We start from the raw sequence: 12,515 nt of genomic DNA, 5'->3' as shown, positions 1-12,515 counted from the left end.
CGCATTGTCCCAAACACATCCTTAAGGTAGATTGTACACAAAAAAAAACTGCGGATACTGGAAATTAGAAAAATTCCCTGGAGAGTCAGAGGCTGAAGGGTGGCCTTGTAGAGGTTTATAAAATCTTGAGAGGCATTGGGATAGGGTAAATAGACAAGGTCTTTTCCGTGGGGTGGGGGAGTCCAAAACAGGAGGGCATAGGTTTAGGGTGAGAAGGGAAAGATATAAAAGAGCCCTAAGGGGTAACTTTTTCATGCAAAGGCTGGGTGTACGTATGGAATGAGCTGCCAGAGGAAGTGGTGGAGGCTGATACAATTACAATATTTAAAAGACATCTGGATGGGTATATGAATAGGAAGGGTTTAGCGGGATATGAGCCAAGTGCTGACAAATGGGACTACATTAAGTCTGGATATCTGGTCAGCTAGGACAGGTTAGACCAAAGGGTCTGTTTTGTGCTGTACATCTCAATGACTGTATAACTCTAAATTGCTGGAAAAACTCAGCAGGTCTAGCAGCATCTATACAGAAAAGGTTTACAAGGATGTTGCCAGAGTTGGAGGATTTGAGCTATAAGGAGAGACTGAACAGGCTGGGGCTGTTTAGCGTAGGAGGCTGAGGTGTGACCTTGCAGAGGCTTACTAAATATGAGGGGCATGGATAGGATAAATAGACAAAGTCTTTCCTTGGGATGGGAGAAAGAGAGGACTGCAGATGCTGCAGTTACTACAAACCAACCGACTCCCACAGCTACCTAGATTACACCTCCTCCCACCCTGCCCCCTGTAAAAATGCCATCCCATATACCCAATTCCTTTGCCTCCGCCGCATCTGCTCCCATGAGGACCAATTCCACTACCGAACAACCCAACTGGCCTCCTACTTCAAAGACCGCAATTTCCCCTCAGACGTGGTCGACGATGCTCTCCACTGCATCTCTTCCACTTCCTGCACCTCTGCCCTTGAACCCCGCCCCTCCAAACGCCACCAGGACAGAACCCCACTGGTCCTCACCTTCCACCCCACCAACCTCCGGATACATTGTATCATCCTCCGTCATTTTCGCCACCTCCAGACAGACCCCACCACCAAGGATATATTTCCCTTTCCACCCCTATCAGCATTCCAGAGAGACCACACCCTCCGTGACTCCCTCGTCAGGTCCAGATCCCCCACCAACCCAACCTCCACTCCCGGCACCTTCCCCTGCAACCGCAAGAAGTGCAAAACTTGCGCCCACACCTCCCCCCTCACCTCCCTCCAAGGCCCCAATGGATCCTTCCATATCCGTCGCAAATTCACCTGCACTTCCACACACATCATTTACTGTATCTGTTGCACCCGATGTGGTCTCCTCTACATTTGGGAGACAGGCCGCCTACTTGCGGAACGTTTCAGGGAACACCTCTGGGACACCCGCACCAACCAACCCAACTGTCCTGTGGTGGAACCCTTTAACTCCCCCTCCCACTCCCCCTCCCACTCCCCCTCCCCCTCCCCCTCCCACTCCCCCTCCCTTGGCCTCCTTCATCGCCAGACCCTGACCACACGACGCCTGGAGGAAGAGCACCTCATCTTCCGCCTAGGAACCCTCCAACCATATGGGATCAATGTAGATTTCTCCTGGTCCTAATTTCCCCTCCCCCCACCATATCTCAGTCTCAACCCCCAAATTCAGAACCGCCCTCTTGACCTCCAATCTTCTTCCCGACCTCTCCGCCCCCACTCCCTCTCCAGCCTATCACCTTCACCCTCACCTCCTTCCACCTATCGTATTTCCAGCGCCCCTCCCCCAAATTCCCTCCCCCCTACCTTTTATCTTCGCCCATCTGGCACACCAGCCTCATTCCTGAAGAAGGGCTTATGCCCGAAACGTCGATTCTCCTGCTCCTTGGATGCTGCCTGGCCTGCTGGGGTGGGGGAGTCCAGGACTAGAGGACATAGGTTTAGGGTGAGAGGGGAAAGATATAAAAGAGACCTAAGGGGCAACCTTTTCACGCAGAGGGTGGTACGTGTATGGAATGAGCTTCCAGAGGAAGTGGTGGAGGCTGGTATAATTACAGCATTTAAAAGGCATTTGGAGGGGTATAGGAATAGGAAGGGTTTGGAGGAATATGGGCCGGGTGCTGGCAGGTGGGACTAGATTGGGTTGGGATATCTGGTTGGCATGAACGAGTTGGACCAAAGGGTCTGTTTCCGTGCTGTACATCTCTATGACTCTATGACCAGAGTATATTCCAACAGGTTTATTTGGAAGTACAGGCTTTCAGAAAACTGCTCCTTCATCAGGTAGCTGGTGGGGCAGGATCATAGGACACAGAACTTATAGTAAAAGATCAAAGTGTTGTTCAACTAATGAGATGTATTGAACAAATCTAGACTACTGTTAAGCCTTTAATCATTTAGAATAAAGATGCAAAGTTAAGGTTTTGGGTCCAGTGACAAAATCAGAAAGTGCTGGAAAAGTTTGCCAGTTCTGGCAGCATCTGTGGAGAGACAGAAGGGTTAGTGTTTCAGATCCTTCTTCAGAATGAAGGCAGATCCTACCTGGGGAATGTGGAATGAGCATCAGGCCAGAGCTGGGCAGGGTCCATCCAGCCACCGATAGCAACAGCAAGGTGGGGGCGTGTTCGAGGACTGCCAATCAAAGCTGGTTGCCGTGCAACCACGGAAGGTCGACCAATGGGAAAGCACAGGGATGGTGAGTCGGTGGGCGGGTCTTGAGTGGCAGCTCCCGTCAATCTGCTGCCGGGAGTCTCAGGTAGATAGTGTCGAGAGGCAACAGGTGAGGTCAGTAGCTGAGTGTGTATCTCACTGTCTCACACACTTGACACACTCTGCAGTGTTACTGGGGATAAAAAGTCAGTGCTGTCTCTTTGTCAACCCTTCAGAGAGAGAGAGAAGAAATCCCTTCTGTTTGGAGGATAAGGATTTTATCATTAACAACTCCAGGGACTGCCAAGATGTTTAAGAAGAAACCCAAGAACGTAACTCCCCCAAAAACCAAGTAAGTGTCCTATTTATTTGTAATTGTGCAATTTATTTTAGAAACGCATTTTACTCATGGTACGTTCAATGTTTTACATGCCTTTCGAGGACCTCCGTCATATAATCCAACAACAAAAAATAAAATTCCTTATTAAGTTTTTAAAAAAAGTCTTTGATCTGCTTTTGGCTTCCTTAATTAAAAAATTGCTTTCAAGCTCAGCAGGGCAGGGTGTGTTACCTGAGGTAACTTTAAGAAGTCTGATTAAAGCGGGAAAGAACAACATAAAAGGCTGTGGTGCTGAGATTTAAAACTCTGATTTAACTTGTTTTAATCTCCAGTACAAATGTTAAAAGGACTTTGCAAAGTGTATGTTTGACGAGCATACTTCAGGTCATCAATCTGCTGTTCATACTGTAGATGAAGCACTGGTTGATATGGACTGATGGCTTATTGCTTATTTTAAACTTTTTTTTCAGTTTATTATACAACAATTCTCTGATCTGATCTATTCTCATCAGCATTGCACATATTCCGGTGATTTATTGAGATGGGTAGAGTTTAATCCTCTGCTCACTACAAATTAATAATCCCCAACCAAAACATTATAAGTGTTTGATAACAGAATGGAGGCTAACAGATGACAGCATTTAAATCTCTGTCCCTCTGGCTAGTTCAGTAATCAGGTTGGTATTGTTGCTGTTTTGCTTAACAAAAAAACAGCCTCTCTGTATATGGGCCGATGGATGAGCTGCAAACATAACCACAAAATTTAAAAAGCACTCCAGGGTAAAGCTGACATGTTGAATTACCTCTGCTTTCTGACACGCAGCTGTGTTTCCCAGGATAAAGGGAGAGGAATACAGGTGCAGGATATCAGAAACCTGAAACAAAATTCTGCCAATGCATCTGTCAGTATTGGAAAGGCATCTGCAGGTTAATGCTTTGGGTGGGACCTTTCGTTCGAATGCAAGCGAAGGCTCTCATTTAAATGTTGCCAAAAAAAGCTGTACTTGCGCCATTTTCTGGTTTTGCTTTTCGATATTTCATCACAAATTCTGTAGCTTTGAGGGTGCAATCTTTTATTGTTCCCAGCAGGAAGGTTAGTTTATTTGGGATCAAAAACTTTGTAATGGTACACACATTTTGACAGACTGACGGTCTCACTGTCCCACTTAGGGATTAAACTATCACAAATGTGGGAGATTTTGTCTCCTAGGCATGGGGGTTAAAGCAATTCATTTGCCCTCTGGCTGAGGTGGGAAGCATTTTGTAAGCATTAAGACCATGATAAGCAACCATTTGGTTGCATAGCACTTGAGTATCACTGAGAAAAAAGGCATGTTTGTCGAAGTTTTTGTCTTGCACTCGTCAGGATAATACACAAGAAATAAAAGATAAAAATCACACAGCGCCAGGTTATAGTGCAACAGGTTTATTTGAAAGTACAAGCTTTTGGAGTAATATTTCTTCATCAGGTAGCTACTGTAAGCTTGTACTTTTAAATAAACTTGTTGTGCTATAACCTGGTCTTGTGCGATTTCTAACTTGTCCATCCCAGTCCAACACTGGCACCTCCATGTTGAGTCATAGAAATGTACGGCATAGAAACAGACTCTTCGGTCCAACTTGTCCATGCCAACCAGATATCCCAACCCAATCTAGTCCCACCTGCAGCACCCGTCCATATCATGGCTACCAAGAAATAAAAGGTAAAGTTGCCATAGTCATCTCCTTTCATTACAGAGGGACTACTGGTGGTGGTTTGACCTAAGGGTCATTATGCCTCAGACATGGAGCGAAATTGAGAGGGCAGCTGAGCCAAAGTGGGAATTGAACTCACGATGTTGGTATCACTCTAAGTCATGCTCAAGACAGGCCTGATGAGTGCGGGATAAACAGATTTGACAAAATGTGTCTTTTTTTTTCCAACAATGTTATTATCATTGTGTAGAGTGCAAAGTTCTGCATTGGGACAAGTTGAATTGCAAATTCTGATAAATCGCGTGTTGTTTGCAAGTTTTATGATATTATTAATTTCTGGGGAGCAAAAGCAATGGACAAATTCCTAGGTTAATTTTAATAAGGGAATATTTCAAAATGCTAAAAGCTGAATATGTTGAGAAATGCTATTAATGTCTGAATTTAATTGCCCATGGGATGCCTTTACATTAGAACTGCTGTATTGTGAGTTGTTTCTGTTCAAAGGAGATAAATGGAAGGATAGCCAGTGTGGAAATACAACGAGTAGTTAGCACCTTGCACAGAGTCCGTGCGTATATTGAAGGCTGAGATGGTTAGATAGAATCCATCTAACTTGATCAGTTGGGAAATCAGTGGTTCTGGGGAAAGGTAGGAAAGTGGACGTGATGATTGTTGATTCGGCCGTGATCCTTTCGAACGGCAGAGCAGGTTTGAAGGGCTGAATGGCCTACTCCAGTTCCTATTTCTTATGGTCTCTTGGGTGTAAGTGACATGTTGGATACTATCTTGTTGGATTTCACAAGAGTTATTAGATGCTGTCTCCAAAATGCTGGCTGCATTTAAAAGATGGTAACAGATTACACGGAATTAATGGGATAGTGATGGTTGGGATGCTAGGTATATTCAAATTCAAGAGTGTGGTGCTGGAAAAGCACAGCTGGTCAGGCTGCATCCGAGGAGCAGGAGAATCAAAGTTTCGGGAATAAGCCTTTCATCAGGAATGAGGCTTGTGGGCTTGGGGGGGCTGAGAGATAAATGGGAGGAAGAGTGGGGCTGGGGGGAAGGTAGCTGAGAATGTGATAGCTGGATGAAGGTAGGGGTGAAAGAGAGAGGTCGGAGAGGAGGGTGGAGTGGATAGGTGGGAAGGATGATGGACAGGTCATGAGGGCGGTGCCGAGTTGGGGGCTTGGAACTAGGATAAGTGGGGCTGATGAAGGGCTTATGCCCAAAATGTTGATTCTCCTGCTCCTCAGATGCTGCCTGACCTGCTGTGCTTTCCAGCACCACACTCTTCAACTCTGATCTCCAGTATCTACAGTCCTCACTTATTCTCCTAATTATATTCAAGGCCGAGATAAAACAATTTTTTAATCGGTAAAAGAATCGAGGGTTATGAGGAGAAGGCAGGAAAGTGGAATTGAGAATGAATAAATCAGCCATTATCTTATTGAACAGACTGGAAGGGCTGAATGGCCTACATCTGCTCCTACATCTTATGGTCTTAAAACTTGAGAATGTCAAATTGGATTCCAATGGCACCCATTAAAGTCCCTCGATCATGTTAGCACTGCTGTCTTCTGTTTTTTTTTAAGTGACAGGTTAAATGATTGATACCACCCCACAAGATGACAAACTAGATATAATAGCCAAAGGTGTTTCCCGCAGTGCAATAAGCTCGATTGGCCTATTTAATGAATAATAAACAGATTGGATTCCACACTGATAAGTGTAAAGCGTAAGAAAGTGAGGCAAATATTCAGAGTTCAGAGTGAGGTTACATCCCTGGAACGAGGCGTGAAGTTTTATGGGGATAGGCTGGAGTTGTAAAGACTAAAAGCAGCTTGATGTGGGACTACAGATTCCAAATCAGAGTAAGGAATCTACGGGGAGATTTGTCTGGGGAAGCTAGATGGACCAACAGCACCCTCCTGCTCCAAGCTATGGATAGAAGTTTTGGGTACAGGGAGTGACAAATTTGGAGGTGGGAAGGACCCTTAATTAACACACCAGCGGTGATCTGAAACCCATCACCTCACCTCCACCAGACCTATGTTCTGGAGGTGACAGTGAGGACTGCAAATGCTGGAGATCAGAGTCAAGAGTGTGGCGCTGGAAAAACACAGCAGATCAGGCAACATCCAAGGAGCAGGAGAGTCCTGTTCTTTGGATGCTGCCTGACCTGCTGTGCTCTTCCAGCCGTATGTTCAGCCTGGTAAGGCCTACGGTTGATATTTTCATTCTTAGATCCTTATGTTTGAAGACCACTTTGGAATCTCAACCCACCAACTGGGTTTTAGCTAGCTCCAGGCAATCCTGATCAAGAGGTTGGACATCAGGTTGGGGGAGGGGGGAGGGGGAAAGGGGAGCTACCATGATGAGTCCAACCCTTTCACCTCGCACCACCCCCCCGCCCCATCCCACAGACCATCAAAACGAGGAAGAGCACCTCCCCCCACCCACCCCAACCCTCGTCAGCTCTTCAGATTGCGGGGAAGATGTCTGAGGCCTCAGCAAGATGCCACCTTATGTAACTGCAGACAGAACTTTCTCTTCAATTGAGACGCTGTGCTGAATGATGGGAAAAGGATGTTTCCTCTCGTGGGAGAATTTGGAACTAAGGGTTGTAGTTTACAAATAAGGAGTCACCCATTCAAGACAAAGACGAGAAAACTGTTTGTTTTTCTCTGAGGTTTGTGCGTATTTGGAATTCCTCGCCTCAAAAGACATTGGATGCAGAAACTTCAAATATTTTTCAGGTAGAGGTGGACAGATTCTTGATTACCAAGGAATGTACACTCGAGCTTAAAATCCCAGAAGCTATGATCCTGTGGAGCAGGCCGAAAGGGCCAAGTGGCCTACTTTTTCTCCTTGTTCGTTTACTCCCGCCCCGGTCACCAACCTCTTCTGTCAGGCAGAAGATACAGAAGCTTAAATAGTTGTACCAACAAGTTCAAGAACAGCTTCTTTCCCGCTATTAGACTGCAGACATTCCTGATGAAGGGCTTATGCCCGAAACGTCGACTCTCCTGTTCCTCCGATGCTGCCTGACCTGCTGTACTTTTCCAGTGCCGCACTTTTTGACTCGGACTCTCCAGCATCTGCAGTCCGTACTTTCTCCTGCTGAATGGACCCCCTCAACTTTAAAATCTAATGTTCATCTTGATTTTTGGATACCTTCTGTGCAGCTGTGACTTTTGTATACCTCGCTGTTTTCACTCACCCACTGCTATTCCTTATATGATATGAACTGCCTGTACTACATGCAAAACAAAACTTTTCACTATACTTAGGTACATACGGCAAAAATAAATCAGAACTATGTTCATTCGTCTGCTTGTATGGCTGTCTCTGTTGTGACTTTATTTGGAGGTGCCGGTATTGGACTGGGGTGGGTAAAGTTAAAAATCAGGAGGAGAAAGTGAGGACTGCAGATGCTGGAGATCAGAGTCGAGAGTGTGGCGCTGGAAAAGTATAGTAGGTCAGGCAGCATCCGAGGAGCAGGAAAATTGACATATCGGGCAAGAGCCCTTCATCAGGAAGTTAAAAATCGCACAACACCAGGTTACAGTCCAACAGGTTTATCCTTCAGGTAGTTGACTTGACACACAAGAATCTAATGAAGTGTTTCATTCATAAGTTTATATGCAGCTTTGACAATCAGGCGAGAGTACCTTTGAAAAAGTTCTATTTTGATCAGATTAGATGTTTTGTGGATGGAATCCTGTCCTCCTCCTGTCAAAACCATAAAGCTTAGGGCCTGGCCCACTGTTGGAAAACAATGGTTGTAATGTGTTCCACAGGTTCCACAACATTCTATCTCAGTGCCCGAAGCATTGAAACTGATGCAAAACATCACTGTTTCAGCCAAAGCCCCATTGTAATTATTAAATGTTGTCACCCACATTCACTTCTGATCTGGTCTTTCCACTCCTATTCATGGTGTGTACCGCAACAGCCCACCTCACCAATATTTGGAGAGGCAAGGTGCACTTTGCTGGGGATTTCTTTGAACTTGTTGAAGTGGCTGTGTTGAGGGTTAATGTTTTAACACCGAATGCGGGTCTTTAAAAGTAACTACGTGGAAAGGAAGTTTTAAGTACAAGGCAAGTCAGGAATTTCAGTCATTCCAGCAAATGAGTTATCGCACTGCGTGTGGTTAGTTAAATTCTAACAGTTTTCACAGAATCTTGTGTTATCATTAACTGGAATCCCAAACAGTCAAATTCCACCCAAATTAATTCTGTTTATGATTAATGGGAACGCTAGCGTAACAACAAACGCTGATCAGCTCAGCTGTCGCTCATCTGAGACCCAAGTCATACGGAGTCGGTGATATAACTCAGTACAAGTCAAAAATGCATCAAAATTCTCAGCCTTTTGATCATGGTTTAGAAATTGCAGGGTAAAAAGTTCTGCCATTCTAATAGTAATGACACACAATGTCTTTTCCCTGGGCTGGGGAGTCCAGAAACAGAGGCCATGGGTTCAGGGTGAGGGGGGAAAGATTCAAAAGGAATGAAGGGGCAACTTTTTCACACAGAGGGTGGTACGTGTATGGAATGAGCTGTCAGAGGAAGTGGTGGAGGCTGGTACAATTACAACATTTAAAAGGCATCTGGATGAGTATATGAATAAGAAGGGTTCAGAGGGATATGGGCCAAGTGCTGGCAAATGGGACTAGATTAGTTTAGGATATTGGTTGGCATGGATGAGTTGGACCAAAGGGTCTGTTTCCATGCTGTACAACTGTATGAATCTATAATTAATTGTGCTAAACTCCAGATGGTGATACTAACTAGTGGGCGGCACGGTGGCACAGTGGTTAGCACTGCTGCCTCACAGCGCCTGAGACCTGGGTTCAATTCCTGCCTCAGGAGACTGACTGTGTGGAGTTTGCACGTTCTCCCCGTGTCTGCGTGGGTTTCCTCCGGGTGCTCCGGTTTCCTCCCACAGTCCAAAGATGTGCAGGGTCAGGTGAATTGGCTATACTAAATTGCCCGTAGTGTTAGGTAAGGGGTAAATATAGGGGTATGGGTGGGTTTCGCTTCGGCGGGTCGGTGTGGACTTGTTGGGCCGAAGGGCCTGTTTCCACACTGTAATCTAATCTAATCTAATCTAATCTAATCTAATCTAACTGAATAAATCTTCAAAACTCTTGCATTTATTTAGCATCTTTCATGATATCTTGAAGCACTTTATAGCCAATGAAGGTCATTTCAAAACTTGTTACTTTTCTTGAAGACAAGTGGACTGAATAGAGGGGAAGCTGTTCCTGCCTGTAAAAAGATGATGAACAAGAGGCTTAAAGTGATGTGCAAAACAGGAGAGGGTGATGTGAGAAAAAAACATTTGGACTCAGCGAGTAGTTTGGGTGTGGAATACACTGCCTGGAAATGCTGGAGGCAAGTTCAATTGAGGCATTCAAGAGGGTATTGGATGGTTATTTGGATAGAAATAGTTTACAAGGATGTGGGTAAAGATTCTGGATTACTGGTGCTGGAAGAGCACAGCAGTTCAGGCAGCATCCGAGGAGCAGTAAAATCGACGTTTCTGGCAAAAGCCCTTCATCAGGAATAAAGGCAGAGAGCCTGAAGGGTGGAGAGATAAGTGAGAGGAGGGTGGGGGTGGGGAGAAAGTAGCATAGAGTACCATAGGTGAATGGGGGAGGGGATGAAGGTGATAGGTTGGGGGGGGGGGGGAAAGAGGGTGAGTGGATAGGTGGAAAAGAAGATGGGTAAGTAGGACAAGTCATGGGGACAGTGCTGAGCTGGAAGTTTGGAACTAGGGTGAGGTGGGGGAAGGGGAAATGAAGAAACTGTTAAAGTCCACATTGATGCCCTGGGGTTGAAGTGTTCTGAGGCGGAAGATGCGGCGTTCTTCCTCCAGGCATGCGGTGGTGAAGGAGGCCCAGGACCTCCATGTCCTCGGCAGAGTGGGAGGGGGAGTTGAAATGTTGGGCCACAGGGTGGTGTGGTTGATGGGTGTGGGTGTCCCGGAGATGTTCCCTAAACTGCTCTGCTAGGAGGCGTCCAGTCTCCCCAATGTAGAGGAGACCGCATCGGGAGCAACGGATACAATAAATGATATTGGTGGATGTGCAGGTAAAACTTTGGATGTGGAAGGCTCCTTTAGGGCCTTGGATGGAGGTGAGGGAGGAGGTGTTCGCACAGGTTTTGCAATTCCTGCGTTGGCACGGGAAGGTGCCAGGATGGGAGGGTGAGTTGTAGGGGGGGCGTGGACCTGACCAGGTAGTCACAGAGGGAACGGTCTTTGCGGAAGGCAGAAAGGGGTGGGGAGGGAAATATATCCCTGGTGGTGGGGTCCGTTTGGAGGTGGTGGAAATGTCGGCAGATGATTTGGTTTATGCAAAGGTTGGTAGGGTGGAAGGTGAGCACCAGGGGCGTTCTGTCCTTGTTATGGTTGGAGGGGTGGGGTCTGAGGGCAGAGGTGGGGGATGTGGACGAAATGCGTTGGAGGGCATCTTTAACCGCGTGGGAAGGGAAATTGCGGTCTCTAAAGAAGGAGGCCGTCTGGTGTGTTCTGTGGTGGAACTGGTTCTCCTGGGAGCAGATACGGCGGAGGCGGAGGAATTGGGAATACGGGATGGCATTTTTGCAAGAGGTAGGGTGGGAAGAGGTGTCATCCAGGTAGCTGTGGGAGTCGGTAAGTTTGTATAAAAAAAAAATGTCGGTGTCAAGTCGGTTGTCATTAATGGAGATGGAGAGGTCCAGGAAGGGGAGGGAGGTGTCAGAGATAGTCCAGGTAAATTTAAGGTCAGGGTGGAATGTGTTAGTGAAGTTGGTGAATTGCTCAACCTCCTCGCGGGAGCATGAGGTGGCGCCAATGCAGCCATCAATGTAGCGGAGGAAGAGGTGGGGAGTAGTGCCGGTGTAATTACGGTAACTAGCACTAGGTAACAATGCTTGTTTGAAGAACTGATACAATCACAATGGGCCTGCTTCTGTATCCTAACACAGTGATGGAGTAAAGCATCTGATGTTAGATGCGGAGGTCACTAATTTCCAAATGTGGCTGTACACATGTTTATTGGACGAGGAACTGAGTTTGCACTGAAGAAATAGGGTAGTCCTTCATCATGTTTTCAAAGATCTCCGCTATAACAGATGGTAAAACATGTGCATTGTACTGCCCCTGACATCGACTGTGACTGTGAAGGGAAGCCTTTGCAGATTCACCTGGGGGTTTAAGAGATCTCTAAAGGTCGGAGAATTGGCCAAGGCGGTTCATGCAGTTAATGTGCCCTATCATGAAACCTCTTTGGAGCCATTCCTTTAAGTTCCAAATGACACCTTAACCAACTTAATGAAGGTTTAATATAAAACGAACATTTCAATATGAGCACACCATTTAGGGGCATCTTCTCTACTGCCTGGATATAATTGCTACCGTATCATTCTTTTCTCTGTATTCATTCATTGGCTAGGCAGCATTTATTGTCCATCCCTAATTGCCCCAGAGAGCAGTTAAGAGTCAACCCCATTGCTGTTGCTCTGGAGTCACATGTAGGCCAGGCCAGGAACTGATGGCAATTTTCTTCCCTAAAGGATATCAGTGAACCAGATGAATTTTTCTGACAATTGACAATGGATTCATGGTCATCATTAAACTCCTAATTTCTGATTTTATTTTTTCATTGAATTCAAATTTCACCATCTGCCATGGCAGTATTTGAACCCAGGTCCCCAGAACATCATCTGGCTCTCTGGATTAATAGTCCAATGATAAGACCACTAGGCCATTGCCTCCCCTTTTGATGGATTCCGAAATGGCTAATGAGTCCAATGCATGATCTCCCGACTCTGCC

The 12,515-nt window shown here is 46.0% G+C and overlaps 1 protein-coding gene across 1 annotated transcript in view; it reads left to right on the top strand.

The window, feature by feature from the left end:
- Window positions 1-2,793: 2,793 nt before the first annotated feature.
- Window positions 2,794-12,515, top strand: part of ppl (periplakin) — an 86,440-nt gene continuing 76,718 nt past the window's right edge. The window contains exon 1 of the mRNA XM_087998061.1: window positions 2,794-3,007. Coding sequence (XP_087854187.1) covers window positions 2,964-3,007 — 44 coding nt within the window. The 5' untranslated portion in view covers window positions 2,794-2,963. The remainder of the gene's footprint in view (window positions 3,008-12,515) is intronic.

This window comes from Chiloscyllium plagiosum, unplaced genomic scaffold (genome assembly GCF_037043375.1).
Source record: "Chiloscyllium plagiosum isolate Xiang-an unplaced genomic scaffold, Cpla_swu_hap1 HiC_scaffold_20, whole genome shotgun sequence".
Classification (NCBI taxonomy): Eukaryota; Metazoa; Chordata; class Chondrichthyes; order Orectolobiformes; family Hemiscylliidae; genus Chiloscyllium; species Chiloscyllium plagiosum.
Note: the sequence above shows the minus strand (reverse complement) of the source record. Positions and strands in the feature narration are given on the sequence as shown.